This window comes from Polistes fuscatus, unplaced genomic scaffold (genome assembly GCF_010416935.1).
Source record: "Polistes fuscatus isolate 324 unplaced genomic scaffold, CU_Pfus_HIC Scaffold4, whole genome shotgun sequence".
In the NCBI taxonomy this organism is placed as follows: domain Eukaryota; kingdom Metazoa; phylum Arthropoda; class Insecta; order Hymenoptera; family Vespidae; genus Polistes; species Polistes fuscatus.
In genome coordinates this window covers 12,284,166-12,302,706 of record NW_025113118.1, presented here as the reverse complement: position 1 = coordinate 12,302,706, position 18,541 = coordinate 12,284,166, and the positions used below count along the sequence as shown (strand labels likewise).

Here is an 18,541-nt window from a genome sequence, read left to right as displayed (position 1 = left end):
TATTTGTATAAATATATTTTTATCACAACATATTTTGATAATTATGTTTGTAATTACGTCTTATAAGGGCTCCATCAAACCTTAAAAACACTGATTTTTTTTAAACTCTACACCATGATACAGGTCCATTAGTCCTAATAGACCCCTACGATCCTGTAGTTTTACAAAAATCGGTTTTCTTAAGATCTAACCGGAGCCCTTGTTAGTATAATGAAATGTCGCAAATTTGATCTTCATACTTTTATATTGATTTTTCTTGTTTTAAATATATATATATATACAAATTCAAATGATTGCCACTATTGTTACGCTAATTTAAATTAGATCATATTTTTTACATGTTAAAATCTAATTGAACATTATTTTCACATTTTTTGTATTAATTTGTTAAATTTTGATATTATCTTACCCATATTAACACCGGGTTGTATTTTAATAATTATAATCATATTCATAAAGATAAATCAATGAAAATCGTAGTAATATTATATATTAAAGTTATACTAGAAGAAAGGTAAAAACAAGTGATTTTGAAGACTTGAGAATTACATGCTTTTTATTTTAAATAGTGACAGTTATTGTAACTTACACTATATACTTTCAAGTAATAGGACTGTACGATTGTTTCTAACTGCGATTGAATTGCGTATGAAACGTGCCTTTTTATATATGTATATTTTGTTTAAATTGAAGAGCATTTGTAATTGTCAAGACTTCAGTTTTATGGATTTTGTTACTAAATTTGTTATACTATTCACTTTCATTTCATATAAAATGTAGCTAAGGAATAAATAACATAATTTAAATTATTCATTTACTTATATAATAGTACATTGTTGTCCACTGGTTGATCTTCATTATTGTATACTTTAATAACAAACGTTCATTATTGTAAGTAACATTATTATTTTTAAAAGGAATTTATTTATGAATCATAGGAAATATTTCTTTCTATTCAACAGCCTTGTACTCGTGAGACAGAAAGAATTTTCATTTTGGAAGTATCAGGTAATTAATTTCTAAATCACCATTATATCGATTGTAAAAGTTCACTTATCCGTTAGGGATAATTCTAACACTTGTCGAAATGTTTCTTCTTCTAATAATCGTCGTTGTTCTTCTTCTATTTGCTGTTGTTCTGAAAGTTTTAATGCTAGATATAATTGTTCTGTTGTACTTTCTAATGAATCACTATCGTCTTCTTCCTTAGCTCTTGCTTCATCTATATTATTATGTCCTTCTGCACAGCTCGCAGTAGTTTCTTGATATAATACCAAACTAGCTTGGATAGCTCTATATTCAATTAAAAAAAAGACATGCGATTAGATTCGAACAATAATTAATTACAGTACGTTATTCTTACAGAAACAACCTACATATACATTTAAAATAAACTTACTGAAAACATAATTTTCAATAAATCAAATAATATAGAATTTGATTCGATTTCTGTACTAATACCTTTGAAGTTGTCTTTCTTCTTCTGTTGACATATTAGGTGTCGTTGGTCTAGATGGTTTTTGTGCTCTCAATGCTTCCCATATATCGACCTATATACAAAATAATCAGTTTTATATAATGATATATAACGAGAAGGAAATCACAGAGACAACTTCTTACTTCATCGCGTTCACTTCCAGCCTCTAATAAACTTTGCTGGATAGCAAATTGTAATAAATCATCCTCTTCTTCAATACTGAATTGTGTTCTAACTTCAGCACCTAATTTTATAAATAATTATTTAAAATATGTAAACTTACGTATGTATTCATATAAAATGTTAATTATCCGGAAATATCTAATTACCAAGTTTTGTATAACCAGTAGGTGGTTCAAAACAAATATCATCTACCAAACATGTCATGCGATTTGTTTCTTGTAGATGACCTACATGCGGTACTTCTTGATCCAAACCAAATATATTTCCAAATGTTATTCTTGCATTAAGAATATGAAATAAAGGAATTTCTGTAATATGCAAAGCAATTAAAAAAAAAAAATTTAAGTCTATATTTTGTTTCGTAAAAATAGATAATACACTCACCAATTTTAACAGGAAATCCAGATGGTAATTGCATTTGTATATAATCTTTCAATTTAGCAAAATGTGAACTAGATATTGCCATTAAATCTACAATAGGCATAATTTGTTCTTGCAAACTCAGTGGATATTCTTCACTGAGCCAAAGAGTTGCCTGTAATTAAATTGATAAAATTAAATTAAAATAAATTTTAATACGCATTTTATGTAAAATATGACATTACTATTTTATTGTTAATTGTACCTTGAATTTCTGTATTTTTGTATTAACTTCTTTTGGTCTTCCAATATCCCTTCCATTTAAGTCAATGTCTGGATCAAAATATTCTTCGGCTGTTATATTAGAAGGATTACCAACATTGCTGTATTCTTCTTGCTAATTATATAAAAAAAATAATAACACAATAAAGATATTATTACTGAATTTTATATACATATATATGTGCTATAAAAATAAAAAAGAAAAGTAAATAATTACACTGGTTGTAGCGTTACAATTTTCATGTTGCTGCTCGGCGATACCAAGAAAGGATTGAAGAGGTGTGCGTGGTGCTCGTGCTCTTGCCTTATCAGCTTCTGATAAGTGTTCCAATCGTGTTTTTGTTATTAATTCTACATTACTTGCACTAAAGACTTTACATTCATGTCCATTAATTACTTCACTTTTATCTGACCGCCAGCCCCATATACCAGCTTTATTGCTAGCAGTATATGTATATATATATAATTTATTACATTATGTTCTAAATATAATTATTATCATAATGACGTATAACAATAAATATTTACCGTTCAAAACTAATTTTATCTGTATCTATATATGTAGTGACTATGGGATTCGTAAGACGTGCTAAAATGCCTTCCTCGGAAGGTTCCATTAATTGTATATTTTCATCACTAATAAGTTTCATATGTTCCACGTAAACTTTCCTTGTCTCATGATCTACCTCCATCATTGTTGCACCATCATCTGAAAATAATATAGCACAATTACGTTTGTGAATCTAATTAAATTAATATGATAAAAAAAAAACGAGGCCAACAAAAATATTTCTTTTACGAATTATTTAATAATGTAATTATATATAATAGATCAGCAGTTCAATTTATACAAATATATACTTGTATTTTTTCTTCATAAAATTTTGTAACTACTTTTAGTAACAAAAACAATAATAATAAAGCGATAATAATCCCATTATGCTGTAATTTACTAAACTCATTATAACGTTTTCCAATGTGACTACAGTTACTTGGACAAAATAATAAACTAAATTACCAAAATTAAAAAGAAGCATCTATGCAAAATTAATAAGAATATATATTCCACAAATTTTCAGGGTTCATCAAAATGTTGTACACAACATGTAAATTGTAAACAAAACAACTGTCACCTGATTGTTGTCCCATCATGGTGAACACATAACTGCGATCACACCTAAGTACCATAGGTGCATTTGTTGCAGCTTGCATTGAATATAAATAATAAATAATAAACAAATAAACAAAAAAAGAATACGTAAAGAATACAAACGGAAAAAAAAAATTAAAAAAGTAATTAAGTAATTCATAATATAATAGAAGTCATTATTGTTACTTTCTGTAAATTTATGTAGTAAGTAATAAATATTATAATATATAATAACTTACTCTGTCCTTTAAAAACATAACTTCGATTTCCTCGTTGCCAATTTGTATGATCAAAACCCAATAGAGTAGTGTCAATTCTTACATTACTACCCTGTTTGTAAACTTTGTATGTATCACTTGGGCACATTCGAGATGCGAGAGGAACTAATAAAACAAAGATAAAAGAAAAAACTCTTAGAATATATCAACAATTTGTCTTAAATTTAACTGCATACCTTGAATTTTGATTTTAAAATGCACGAATAAATTTGTCTAGATAATTACCCCAACTAGTGAACTCCCATTTCATTTCTACATAAAAATCGGGTGCCTGGAAATGATAATAATTCAAATAAATATAACAAAAAATGACTATACAATCATATTAATACTTAGATGCTAGAACATTAACTTGTACCTTTAAATCACGAAGCATATAATATATTACTTAATTATCGAAAAATTAATTTTTCTGTTTAATAATATATAATAAATGTAAGAGGAAAAATGTGTGTGTGCATATATAAAAAGTATTAATAGATTTTGTATTTTATTAATATATTAAAACAATAATAAAAGCGCTTTATTCATTTTCATAAAAGAAACTAACCTGTTTAAGTTTGTGAAGTAATTCGGGAATACCTGCAACACGATTACAATATCTTTGGTAATCCCTACGTGCAAGCACCATTTGTAATAATTCTGGGTTACCAGTTCCGACTGCTTCTTGAACCACTGAATCAAACATATAAAACATATACAGAGTGTCTTGTAACTGGTGATACAACTGAGCAGGGGATGATTCTACATGAAAAACTAAATCGACAATGTAGAATACAATTTGTTCATATCAGACATTGTTTCGGAGAAAAATAAATTTGAATATTTATTGAGTATGCATGCACTAAGTGTTTTTGACTTAGTTTTTTATTACATTTATAATTATATCCCCTGCTCGTTTGTACTACCAATTATAAGAAACTCGGTATATATTTAACATCACATTGAATTGTTTTTATAAATTAAAAAAATCACAATTACTTACCGCTCCATCCTTGAGTATTTTCTGTGTTGACATTAGCTTCATGATGTAATAACACTACAGCACAGTCAGTGTGACCTAAAGTAACTGCTAACATCAAGGGGGTTCTTCCACGAGTATCATGTTTTTCTATTTCATGCTGTAATACAAAAACAGGAGTATATATTACATATGTCAAAGGAAATATTTACTTTGTGAATTTTTAAAGAGATTAAAATAAAACTAATTTATTAGATTAATCAAATTTATATGTCTATATATTTTTAGTATATATAATATCATGAATAAAATGTTATACCGCATAAATAAGGTTTCTGAATAAGATTTCCATATAAGGCTTCAGAAATCTTTTTGGGAAATATCTAAGAACTCCCCATTTAAATTTCTAACGGTTATTAAACATTATTCAAAAATATTGACTTATGAAATGTCAACAATGCATAACACTTCATGTTTCACTGAATAGAGCAATTAATTATCTAATATTTAAACATTTACACATTACATCTGATTGTCTTTTTAATGTGTAATATAATAATGCTATATATAAATTATATAAAATTATTAAAAATAAACTTAAGTCAATGTTTATTTTCTACTTGCACATGATTAAATTATTTGACTTGATTATATATAGTATTATAAGTATATAGTATTAATGATCATAATAAGATACATTGTGAAATGAAGATACTACAACAACAAACTAACAAATATGCAACATAAACATATGAGAGATGATATGCCATTTCTTTTGTATGATATTATTATTCTAATCTTTGATTAAGTATGAGAATTCTTCATTAAATGAAACTTTTGAAAAATGCACTGTTCACATCTGAAATTAATAAATACTTGCGGTATCTGTGTATTACATAATAGATATTGATACATCAATTGACAAAGTTGTTATGAAAATAACAGTAAATAAAGCTGTTGAAAAATGATATGCAAGATCTTTTTACACAAACCGGATTTGTAGAGAGCTCTTTAGCAAGTTCAACATAGTTATTATTCCACACCAGCCAATGCAGTGGATAATTTTGTTGTATAGTCTCTACATTAACCATTTCTAATAATTATTATTATAAACAATCACATCCAAGGTCTGTTATGATAAATACTACAGTTCAAATACTCGATAACAAAATTTGACAGTCGGATACATGACAAAAGTAAGTAATCCACCACTGATCGCCACGATTTTCACTCATTGAAAATGCAATACTATAGTTTAGCAAACTAGACGATTAAAAGTCAGCTACCGAGATGATGCAACGGAGAACAATCGTACGTGGTGGGGGAAATATGAGAGAGGGAGGGATAGATATGCATTGGCGTTCGGCAAACTATTCAAAAAGTACCTTCATTCGAATCTAACATTGTTATATTATATACATTGTTATATTATGAACGTTGACAAATATTTAACAATTGATTAAATTGTTTCTCTTTAGAAATAAGTATATGTAATTATAAAGTTAATGAGATGGATTTTGTTAATGTGGTATGAAAAAAATGTGTTTTGGAACGTTGAAAAGAGAGACATCCAAAAGAGAGAGACTAAGAAGATGCAGGCGCTGCGATCCCGGATTGCCGGGCAGCGATTGACGTCAGTGATAGGCGGCCAAGATGGTTGTCAATGTTGATAAGTGGTTTAGTTCCTCAAATGATCAGTGATAACGCGACCGATCGACAGCTGACTTGTACGAAACTTCTACATTATGCCTGTTAAATAGAATTCAAGAAAATTGACGAAGACACCAGGGGCCTTCGCATTTTCTGCGAGGGATGGCGGACGGTGAAGATGCGGAACAAGAGATTCGACGAGCCTTGGACGTCGTTCAATCCATGATTGACATTTCTGCTGATCGACTGGAAGGTTTAAGAACTCAATGTTCGACCAGCGCCGAACTCACTCAACAAGAAATTCGAACCTTGGAGGTAATTTTTTATTTTTTATTCATTTTATTGTTTTTTCTTTCCTTTTTTTCTTTTTTTTTTTTTTTTTTTTTTTAACTCTCCTTTTCTTTTCTTTTATTTTCTTATTGAAGATGTGATATGATGTGATGTGATGTGATGTGATGTACTTGTTCATTTTTTCTTTGACGTCTTGCTTCAATATATTATGGTTGTCAACAAATTTTTAAATACTTTTTATTATTAACATATTTATTATAACAGATCTTTTCTCTTGTTCTATTGAAACTTTTAGGAAATATGAAAATGAACATTTGTTATAGTTAACTTCTTCTTATTTTTTTTTACAAACACTTGGGTGTCATAAGATGTTATTTTTTTTTAGAAAAAATTATTTTATAAATTAATTTAGTTTTGTCTTAAAGAGGACTATTTTCTTTTATTTTCTTCTCTTTTTTACAATTTATACATATGTTTTAGGGAAAATTGATTAAGTTATATTCGAAGCAACTGGTGACTAAAGCCAAACTTCCTGTAGAATCATTACCAGCAGAAATGAGACAGTATCCATCCTTGCAACAGTGGTTACGTGTAGTGGGTCTCACACAAGAATCTATTCAAGTATGTATATAGTTAATTGATAATTACATATACTTTTATCTATTTGTTAAATAAATTCAACATAAGCATGTTTAGCTTGAATTTTTAAACGCAGACCAGTAAGGTATTCAACAAAAATTTATTCTTAATATCCTTTATATTTTATTACCTTCAAGTAAATAAAATATGTAACATTTGTTTGTAGGTGGTTTGTTCTAAAGCTAATTCTCTTGAAGCGTTGAAAGAAAAATCAGAACATGAATTGGATACTATGCTAGGCGAAAATAATGTTAGACATAAGGAAGAACTTCGTAGACTTTGTAGAGCATTACATAATCTTCGCAGATACATGGGTAAGAGATTTAATTTTTTTTTTAAATACTATATTTAATCTCTTGCCCTATAACAACATGTGAGACTCGTGATATACTTTATGGTCCAAACATAAGAAACACGAGTCTTACTCGTAGCAAATCTTATGAGTCGAATATAAGAAGCACAAAATATAGTACCAAATAAGGCACACAGCTCTATACATTAAATCATAGTACACAAGGGATTAATAAATATTTATTATAAAAATAAAAATTATCATTGCGCTACATTATAATGTATATTCTGTTCAGATGCACTTTTAAGAGGAGATGTGGAAAACAGTGATATGAATTTGTATTGGGACTCTTGGGATAGGCATCACTTACGTTCTGGCGCATCTCCTAGACTTATTCGATCTCGTATTACAAGATGTTCTGTTCCCTCTGAAGATAGTATTCCATATCACAATAATAATAATAATCTCACTAGCGATATGCTAGCACAAGCTTCTTCTATAACGTCTTTATCATCTACTAGTCCACCTTCTACACCATTATTACAAAGACAAGGGCATAGTATGTATTTTTATTTGACTATATTTATCTTTTTTTTTTTTTTATATAATTTTAATTTATCTTTTTTGTAATAGCGATCAAATTTCCCACAACTCCACCTCCTTGTAAAAAACATCAAATTGGTTTACAAAATACTATATCACAGCCGGAAGTGTTTCCATTAACTAAGTCAAAATCTCATGAGTCACAATTAGCAAACCGTCTTGAAAATGGAGACACAGCTTCTAGGTAATGTTTAAATCATTAAATATATATAATTTAATCAACTTTATATAAAGCTTAAATATAATATATAGGATATATGTTATTCTTCTTACAGTTGTGCAGGCGATCATCATGTTAGCTCTGTAGGAAGAAGAAATCGTTTACTTACAGAAACAGGGTCATGTAGTAGCAATGCAGATATCATGACGGAATACTTTTTACCAAATAGTAACAGTCCTATCAAATCACCTCCATATTCCAGTGCAGATAGTGATGATAACAGTTTTAAAGGAACTGGTAATGGTAATAAACCAAGAAAGAATATATTGCTAAATATTTAGCAAAAAATTATGATTTATACTAATAAACATTAATAATATATTTTAGTAATAACAAGTTTGCAAGTGCCAAAATCGCCACGTACTCCAACTGTAACACGTGGGATGGGTCATTTTATCGCTCATCGTTTCACTAAAACATTTAAAATGATGACTACTTGCGACTATTGTGACAAACAAATGTTTATAGGAACTGGCTTGAAATGCAAAGAATGTAAATATAAATGTCATAGAGACTGCGAATCTAAAGTACCTCCCTCTTGTGGCCTACCTCAAGAACTTTTTGATGAGTTCAAAAGATCTGTTCAGGGTGATGGTATGAATCCTAATATTTATAATTTTACTTTATAATAGTAATAATTATTTAATTTATAATAATAATATTATTATTATTATTAGGTATGGTTAATGTATCTCCAATATTAAACAAACCAAGTATAACATCCCCTAATCATCATAGTTCTAATTTATTGGCTTCGTTGAATCGAAGAGATCGAAAGCGGTCACACCCTCATTCTTCTATGAATATACCTTTTCCGGTATACCATTGTTATTTTACTTTTTATTTTATTTAACTGAAAAATTGTTTTGATCCTATTTAAATGTTTTTATATATGTAGGGTGCTGATTCTAGTTCGAATACCTCGAGCTGTAATAGCTCAACACCTTCTAGTCCAGCTTTATTACCTGCCAATACTAGCCAAACTCCGCAAGCACCTATGAAGCAACAGTTCCATTTTCCAGGTAATATACCTTTTTTATACATCAAGTATATCAAATATTTTAGATGATATCTTTGTAGATGTTGTATTGAATGATAAAGGTGTTACATTGGAAACGCATCGTATTGAAAATACAAGTGATAGTGAGAGGACAGTAAGTGTTTCCAATTCTGGCAGCGTTAGTACTGATTCAGAGCGTACACCAGTCAGAGTAGATTCCCAAGATTCTCAGGTTTCTGATGGGGAACCAGGAGATAGTCGTTGGCCTCGTCAAAATAGTGTACGTAAATTATTTATATTATATTAATTATGATATAAATGTATTAATTTTAACTAAAAAAAATTAAAAAATAAAAGAAAACAAGTAATATACTTAAATTTAAAATTATTTTATGTATATTTACAGTTATCTATAAGGGAATGGGACATTCCATATGATGAATTAAAAATTGGAGAACCTATAGGTATTGGAAGATTTGGAACAGTTTATAGAGGAAACTGGCATGGAGATGTTGCGATTAAAGTTTTAAATATGGACTATTATCTTGATGACGATAAAACATTAGAAGCCTTCAAATTAGAAGTATGAGACTTTGGTTATGATGTAGTATTGAATTACGAATCAATTAAGTAAAGCTACGTCATTGTTTACGAGTGCATCATCTTTATAGGTGGCTACATTCCGAAAGACTAGACACGAAAATTTGGTTTTATTTATGGGAGCTTGTATGAAACCCCCATGTTTAGCCATAGTAACTAGTATGAGCAAAGGCATGACACTTTACACTCATATTCATTTACGAAAAGATAAATTCAGTATGAATAAAACCACTGTTATCGCTCAACAGATTTCTCAGGTATGTGTAAAATATTAAATAATAATATTATATCAATTTAATATAATCTATATAAAATATTTTTTAATATTGATTACATAGGGAATGGGATATCTTCATGCCCGTGGTATAGTTCACAAGGATTTGAAAAGCAAAAACATATTTTTAGAAAATGGGAAAGTAGTAATAACTGATTTTGGTCTGTTCAGTGTTACTAAACTCTGTTATGGTAATAGGTGAGTAAAATTAAATATACTTTGTTTATAAATGCTCATATACTTTTAGTGTATTAATAATATAATTTTATATTTAATATAGGAAAGGTAATGGATTAAGTATACCACCGGGTTGGTTGTGTTATTTGGCTCCTGAAATTGTACGACGATTAAAACCACAACAAACTCGAGATCAAGAAGAGTTACCATTTACAGATGCATCTGACGTTTATGCATTTGGGTTTGTACTCATGTACACACTTTTTATCCTTGGCTTATAAAAATTATTTACGTAAATTTAATGATATTTCTGATATATTTCAGAACCGTGTGGTATGAACTTTTATGTGGTGAATGGCCATTTAAAGGTCAACCTCCTGAAGCTATTATTTGGCAAGTAGGTAAGGGAATGAAGCAACCTTTGGCTAATTTACAAGCTTCTCGTGATGTTAAGGTAAGATTTAACATAAGTCAAATTTTGTACAAATATACAGAGTGTTCTCTAAGTAATGGTACAAGTAAACAGTATACATCACTAATTGCAAGACATTCTATATATCTAAATGAAAAAAATATATACATAAATATATATTAAAATACATTATATTTTTATTTTTAGGATATCTTGATGTTTTGTTGGTCATACCATCCTGAAAATCGACCTGACTTTGCAAAACTGTTAACTACACTCGAAAAGCTACCTCGTAAAAGGTTAGAACGTAGTCCTTCTCATCCTACTCATCTTTCTCGTTCTGCAGAATCTGTGTTTTGAATATGTTTAAGTCTATTTAACTACGCTGTTATTCTCGTAGTGTACATATAGAGATGTGCAATTATTGCCAGATCTTTGTTCGTGAAACGGAAAAATTACTCATTGAAAATTTTGTCGGAATTATTAATTAATCAAATTACGATAAGATAATGTTGGTAATACAAAATGATATGAAATGAATATATATATATATACATGTATATAATGTACATGTATATGTATGTATATACATGTATATATACATGTATATAAATATATATATACGTGTTCTCTACTTACATTCTTTAAGAAACATTTTAGTAGTTATCTACGTAATTATGTTGTAACGTGTATTTATTTATAATCATCTTGCAGTAATACTTATTTTCGACAGTAATCATAAATATGACAGAAATAAACATGAAAATAGCATAAACTTTATTTATAATCGATTAATATTAAACATTGGAAATAGTACATAGGACTCGCATCATCTGGTTTATTATTCTCTTTTCTTATGGGGATAATTGTTAATATTATGAATATTAGCCTTTACAGAGTTGCTGTAACTCTGATATTTGTTTTCGAAGATGTGCCGCACGTAATGTATTTAAAGCTATTCTTTCCTCAAATGTAAGTACTAAAGGTCTAGTAATAATATCTGTGATATGAAGAAGTGCACGAGTTTTGACTGAAAATATTCATTAGATTTATTTCTTTGCAAATGTTTAAGTTATAAAATGTATTCACATACATACCAGCATTATTATGTATAGTAGCGAGAATATCTGGATGATTTCTACCAGCATCTGCTGTATCTTCTTCTTCTTGCACCAAAATTTTTGGTATATCTGTCATTGTCTACGGTTAAAAAAGATTAAAATATGTATTTATGACATTTTATTTTTTTATGTTGATTTAACTGGTTATGCATGGAGTCATTACATAATAAAGAAGAAACTTACTTTCAAACATATATCTGATAATTCTGGGGTATATACAATTTCTAGTGGAACTTCTTTACATTTCCCATCGTGAGATTGAAAACAAATTAAAGATATTTCTTGTTCCTAAATAAAATAAATAGAAATTCATTTTAATTTTTGATACCATTGATAAATATATACGAATATTCTCAAAAACATTTAATTTTTAAATAAGAATAATAGAAACCTTTGAATCCTTGGCTTCAGAAAATACTGAAAATATTAAACCTACAAAATCGGGATCCATTGTTTGATAAGTTGCTTGAGTTCCTACATCTAGAATAAAATTAGGAAGTATCATATAAATATTTTATTAAAATCAGATTAAATATTATACGACACAAGTGTTACTCGTCAGATATTCACATACCTACGTGAGATGGAAATACAGTAATATGGGGGTGGGAATGATACCATCCAAGAACTCGCATGGGACGGTCTAATTCAATAGTTAAACGATCAGCTTCCGCAGCAGCTTTTAATACTTGTTCAGGAGATATTTCTACACGGTCTTTTTTCTTGTCTAAACGATGCAAAATCATAACAGCAGATATATTTGCTATACCTTCAACGCACTAAAATGTGAGAATAAAGATGACTTAATTCGACCATTCAAATTTCTTAACAAGTATTATTAAAAAAATATAATCAAGATAATAAAAAATGCTTACATTTCCAATGAGTAAACCCATTACTTCAAATATTTCTGTTGACAAAGCATGGTGCAGACATACCATATATACATCTGCGTGTAATTCTACCTTTTCCAATGTTAACGAACACATTGTGTTTGATTCTGTAAAATTTTGTTAAACAGATGAAGTTGAATTATTGTGATAATATTGATTAATAACATTAGTGCTATTATTAATGATATATTATTTGATGTCAATATTTTAGTGATGTAAAATATCTAGAAATAAATATTAAACAAATAAGCACATACTTCATAGAAACAATAATTAATCTTTTAAATATTTATAAATATTTGTATTATAGCCCCTTACCTTTGCTCAATAATTAAAAATCGATAAGAAATTTTGAATTATGCTTGAAACGCCGGTCGCAAAATATTTATTTACTTAAAAACTGATAACGTCACTTATACTTTCTAATTGATATAATACTACAGCAAGTCATTCCTCGTTAGTTTCAGTCTTGTTAATTAACTTATACGTAATTGTACTTCATTTTTCTAAAACTGTAATCATTTACAATTAAATAACGAAACAATAAATAAAATATAGTATCCATATACAGCCATAAACTTACATAGAAAAAAAAGTGTAAATTTCCTTTCTGATCGTCAAATGGCGGCAGCCATTACTGCTTCCAGCGATATCTAGTGGCGTATTACGTAACGTGAGTGTTTGGGCACCTATTTAAAAAATTTATTATCAAATGATAAGCACAAAAAAGTTGGCACAGAACCTCAAGAAGTAAAAAAAATAAATATATGCATTTAATTGCTAACTATTTGCTAATTCGAAATCCATAATTGCTAACTCTTTTAATAAATTATTTAATAAGTTATTGGTAATTGCAAATGTAAGAATTTTTTTTTATTTCTTATTAAAAAACATAGTTGGCCACAGCAGAAAAAAATGAATAAGTGCGCTAAATTGCTAACAAAATGTTTATTTAAAATCCATAACTTCTAACTTTATTAATTATTTATTTAATTAGTTATAAATAATTAAAAATGTGGAATTATAATGTTTCTTGTATAGTCTCCATGGTTGTTACTTTGGAAATCAATTTTAAATATATCCCCTGCAGGTAATATATATATATATATATCAACTTTACTTTTATTTTTTTCAAAATGCGCTTACACCTTGAATTTGTGGTTGCGCATGCATTTAAAATATATAACCTACTCATAACGTTTCCACATTTGTAATTATTAATAACTAATTAAATGATTAATTAAAAGAGTTAGCAATTATGGATTTCGAATTAGCAAATAGCTAGCAATTAAATGCATATATTTATTTTTTTCACTTCTTGAGGTTCTATGCCAATTGTTTTGCGCTTAAATAATATTATTCTATTATAAAAGAATAAATGATAGAATTTATTTGTATTTAATTAAATCAATACTCCTAAGAAATGAAAAAGTATTCAGAGTATATACTTAAATGGTTTATAACTTTTATATATAATGTATATTAAAACACAAAATAATTTTAGATGATAAGAATTTCAAATATGCAACATCATGTTATTAAAATTATTAATAACCAACTATTTCGTTTAAAAGTAATGATAACAGGAATTTTGCTCATATAGATAAACCATACGATAATATCTGCTTATTAATCTAAAACCGCCATTATAACATAAATAGATAAAGAATATATATTTGAAATATCGTATGACTGTAGGAACCATTATATTTATAAAAGAAAGATCAATAAAGTATTTGACTAATAACTGCACAAGGTGTGCATTTTAAAATTCATTTTCTAATCATTTTTAAATATTATATGCATGCAAATATACCATGCTGAAAAATATCATTTTTATTGCCTTGTTTGATGTTCATCAGTTCACGAATGATTTATGCATATCACCTTCGAAATAGGAAGTTAAAATTATTCAATATTTTCCTGATAATCGTTAATAATATACAGTAATACTATAGCTGATGACGAGCCTTGTATTATATTGACAATGAAATGAGAAACTTTTGCGGTTACAATCGGAACGTTATTTTAGATGCGCACAAAAAATATAATAAGATAGTGATGTATATTGTTCTAGATATAATAATCGATTACAATCTAAAGTGATTGTAGAGAAAGAAGTATTAACAAAATACATGGACATATGTCTTTATAATCCTTAGAGTATTCAAAACAGCCAAAAAAAAAATAAAATTATGTGATATCGCTACTGACTTCAAACTATGCATATATGTATTTATGTGGAAGACAAAAGTATGATTTATTGTTTAAAAGCGAAAGGAATATAGTAACTCGCAAGAAAGAGCACGCATTCAATATTTTTCTTTTCTTTTTCTTGTTCTTCTTTTTTTTTTCTTTTTAGGGGCTAGAGGGAGGAGGGTAAATGCACATATTATATTAGTGTCTCTCTTGAAGGGTGGGGGGAGGGCAACCTTTGCTTTATACGTAAAATATATAAATTATCAAAATAATGTATAATAATGCAACGAAAAATCACACTCTACTATTTACAGGATTGTTATCAACAGTTTGATCGAAATAAACCACTTGTTGAAAACTCGATAGAATAAAACATGACATTGTGATAATACAACATCGCGAAAATATATTGGCACAATTACTATTTTTTTTCTTTTTTTTTTTTTTTTTTAAATAAGAATTTGATAAAAATTTAATTCGATTGATCGTGGATAAATGATCGCAGGGAAAGGGTAAGTGAACGTTATAATTTCTCACTGTTTATTTCCCTTAACCTATGTGTATTCCTTTCGTGGATATATTTTTTACTTTTTCGGATTTTCTCTTTCTCTTTTTCTCTCTCTTTCGTTGTCATAAGGAACAAAAGTAAAATTATTCAAATTTTAAAAGGAGCTCGTTCAAATCACAACATCGTCAGCATCTGTAAAATTTAACAAAAAAACGTTTACACATTAGGGAATAATTAATACGAAGAGCACAATATTAGCTTTTTAAATTTAAAAAAGAAAGGTGTAAACGTTCGCGCGCGCGCGTGTTCCACCACCATCGAAAATGAATGGAGGAATTATTTCGGAAAAGAAAGTGTTTCCTTTTCTTTTATCGAAAGAAAATAATCATTGGTTTACGATAAATTTTTGTTGTTGTCTATGCATACATCTATATATTAAATTAGAGACTTAATAATTTTTTTTTGTTAAATCTGATTGACAAACGATTAAAAAAACAATAAAGAACATTGCACTTTTGAGACTCTTCATCGTATAACAATATATTATGCTTTTTCGATGTTTTATACTATAACTATGTATATACACACACATATACATATATATATATATATATATTTATATTTATATTTATATTTATATTTATATTTATATTTATATACGGAATAAGTTTTTCAAAAATATATTCTCAAATTGAATATATATGCATATGTGTGGCTTATCCCGGTATACGTTTATGTCGAAAATTAATGAATGTATAATGCACGCAGCAAGCAAGCAAACAAGCAAGCACGCACATATGTGCACGAGCATATATAAATGATATATGTTTCGAATTATTTCCATTTATATCAGTATTTATACAATCATCGAAATATACGGATTGTTTTTTTCAAAATCAGACGAACCAACTTTGAAAGATATTTTAATTGAATTGTTGAAATGAAAAAAATGAAGAAAATGTGTTGAAAATGTTAATAAGGGAAGTTGGCAGTTTAGGAATGAACTTAAATCGATCGTTTTCTTATTTCTCTTGGATAAATGAAGATAAAATGCTTCCTAAAGCTTGATTACTCACTTTATCAAGCTTTATATAAACGAAGTGTAAACGTATATACGATTAATTATAAAATAAAAGATATTCACAATGGATTTGTCAAATATTCTCGATCATATCCCGCACCTGCATGCATGCGTGCATGCATGCATACATATATACATACATACATATATATCTGCGTCGCATATTTCGAATATATTATAAATAAAATGTTCATAACGGTGCGTGGTCGCACACAACCACTCAAAATTATAATTCGAGTAGAAGACAAGGCGATTATCGTAGAACATGGGGGGAATTTAAAGATAATAAACTAAGATAAATGCACGAAGAAGAAACTAAGGTGAGTACGAATAGAGTACAAAAACCTCTTAGATAAAAGAAGATATGAGAGAATTTTACTTTAACAAATATAAATATATATATATGTATGTATACATATATACATACATACATATATACATACATCTATATATATATATATATATGTGTATTTATAAACGCGTGAAAAGATTAGCTGGGTATTACGATAATCTTTTACCCTTTTTATCAAAGGAGAGATGATGCCGTTTGGTAACTCGATTGGAAGAGGCAATTATACAATCAACCTCGACGAATATATGAGGCATGGTAACTTAAATCAAAGTTTCTGGTCCCTATTCTCGAAATAATACATATACAAGATTAACCCGTTCGTTAATAAGTCCATCGCGTATACCCGATTTTTAAAAAGAACTTTGCTCCTTCGTCTTTACTTTTTTTTTCTTTCTTTCTTCTCTTCCTCTTCTTCCTTCTCCTCCTCCTCATTCTTTTCTTTTTCTTCTTCTTCTTCTTCTTCTTTAACACTTGTCCTACGTCACGTGTTCATTTTTAAATTTCGGACGAACGTTTTTTCCCTTGTAAATGTGTAGTAGGCACTCGAACGAGATGTGAAATAAAATTGGCCTCGGGAAACCATTTGGAAGGACCAACACGGCACGAATTTCGGCACCCAAAACTTTTTCAAAACTTCACAGGATTTCCACCCCGGATTAACGAAATAAGTTTTTCAATACGAAATTCTATCACAGTTTTTCGCTTTCTTTCTTTCTTTCTTTCTTTTCTTTTTTTTTCTTTTTTTCTTTTTTCTTTTCTTTTTATAGATATTTATATTTTTCTATTCTTCTTTTTTCATCTCACACTGGATCGATACAACGTTGACTGTCAATGACGTTTGTTTCGAAAAGTCTTTTGAAACGAAAAGCGATAGAAATGTTCCAAGAAACGAACTTTGACGATGTCTTAATCACGAATCCTTCTTTTTAAATTCGATGGAATTTTAATATTCCTTAATATTTTCTATTTGACATTTCGAGATTTTGGACGCTAGATAAATTTCAATGTCAAAGAATGAGCGACACGACGAATCAATATTTTAGATAATATTCATCGAAGTCTTAAATCTTCATTATTATTATTATTATTATTATTATCATCATTTCTTTTTTTTTTCTTTCGATGCACGTAAACTTATTATTTATTATAGTTATTGGTTATGCGTCTATACGAAAAAAAAAAAAATATATCTAGCGAGATATCTCGACTGTGGTGTTATCAGGTGTCACAGTATTTTCTCGCGTAGTTACTTTCGACGCGGCTAAACGTTTAAAACGATTTATAATTATTATATAATATTATGTTATTTAACATCGAACGCGGGGGGACGCGGGCGCGAACGAACGAATGCGAGTATGAGGAGTTAACTTATATATTACTATAATTATATTAATAATAATAACAATAATAATAATCATTATTATTATTTTTCGTATCACCGCTTTTGAATCGTCCGAAAAGAATTTTACGATTCCACGGTGTACAAAATAAAAAAAAAATATATATTCCTTTTGTTGTCCCTCGTTCTTTAACATCTT

At 28.4% G+C, this 18,541-nt stretch overlaps 3 protein-coding genes across 9 annotated transcripts; 1 reads left to right on the top strand and 2 right to left on the bottom strand.

The window, feature by feature from the left end:
- Positions 1–800: 800 nt before the first annotated feature.
- Positions 801–6,000, bottom strand: LOC122520575 (ankyrin repeat domain-containing protein 13D). 3 transcript variants are annotated; one of them, XM_043640675.1, is made up of 14 exons: positions 5,684–6,000; positions 4,716–4,851; positions 4,281–4,312; positions 3,956–4,001; positions 3,692–3,835; positions 3,436–3,507; positions 2,831–3,011; positions 2,520–2,742; positions 2,286–2,417; positions 2,045–2,195; positions 1,807–1,968; positions 1,621–1,721; positions 1,462–1,550; positions 801–1,293 (listed from the first exon to the last, which is right to left on the bottom strand). In XM_043640675.1, exons 1-14 carry the CDS (start codon positions 5,780–5,782, stop codon positions 1,050–1,052), a joined length of 1,812 nt encoding a protein of 603 aa, XP_043496610.1. In that variant the 5' UTR covers positions 5,783–6,000; the 3' UTR covers positions 801–1,049. The 3 variants fall into 3 exon arrangements, with proteins under 3 accessions (XP_043496610.1, XP_043496608.1, XP_043496609.1); XM_043640673.1 differs by having other exon boundaries at positions 4,281–4,405; positions 5,684–5,999; XM_043640674.1 differs by lacking the exon at positions 3,436–3,507 and having other exon boundaries at positions 4,281–4,405; positions 5,684–5,998.
- Positions 6,001–6,270: 270 nt separating this feature from the next.
- LOC122520956 (kinase suppressor of Ras 2) lies at positions 6,271–11,624 on the top strand. Of its 5 annotated transcripts, none has more exons than XM_043641293.1 (16): positions 6,271–6,656; positions 7,113–7,253; positions 7,438–7,585; positions 7,859–8,122; positions 8,197–8,350; positions 8,442–8,623; positions 8,714–8,980; positions 9,064–9,203; positions 9,285–9,408; positions 9,467–9,666; positions 9,793–9,969; positions 10,058–10,243; positions 10,325–10,458; positions 10,541–10,678; positions 10,762–10,891; positions 11,057–11,624. In XM_043641293.1, the coding sequence occupies exons 1-16, from the start codon at positions 6,504–6,506 to the stop codon at positions 11,207–11,209; spliced, it is 2,691 nt and encodes an 896-aa protein (XP_043497228.1). In that variant the 5' UTR covers positions 6,271–6,503; the 3' UTR covers positions 11,210–11,624. The 5 variants fall into 5 exon arrangements, with proteins under 5 accessions (XP_043497228.1, XP_043497225.1, XP_043497227.1 ...); XM_043641290.1 differs by having other exon boundaries at positions 9,452–9,666; XM_043641292.1 differs by having other exon boundaries at positions 8,442–8,629.
- Positions 11,604–13,529, bottom strand: LOC122520957 (lys-63-specific deubiquitinase BRCC36-like). The gene is made up of 8 exons (XM_043641295.1): positions 13,447–13,529; positions 13,182–13,375; positions 12,846–12,970; positions 12,545–12,749; positions 12,362–12,450; positions 12,154–12,258; positions 11,947–12,049; positions 11,604–11,879 (listed from the first exon to the last, which is right to left on the bottom strand). The coding sequence occupies exons 3-8, from the start codon at positions 12,957–12,959 to the stop codon at positions 11,734–11,736; spliced, it is 762 nt and encodes a 253-aa protein (XP_043497230.1). The 5' UTR covers positions 12,960–12,970; positions 13,182–13,375; positions 13,447–13,529; the 3' UTR covers positions 11,604–11,733.
- Positions 13,530–18,541: the final 5,012 nt, after the last annotated feature.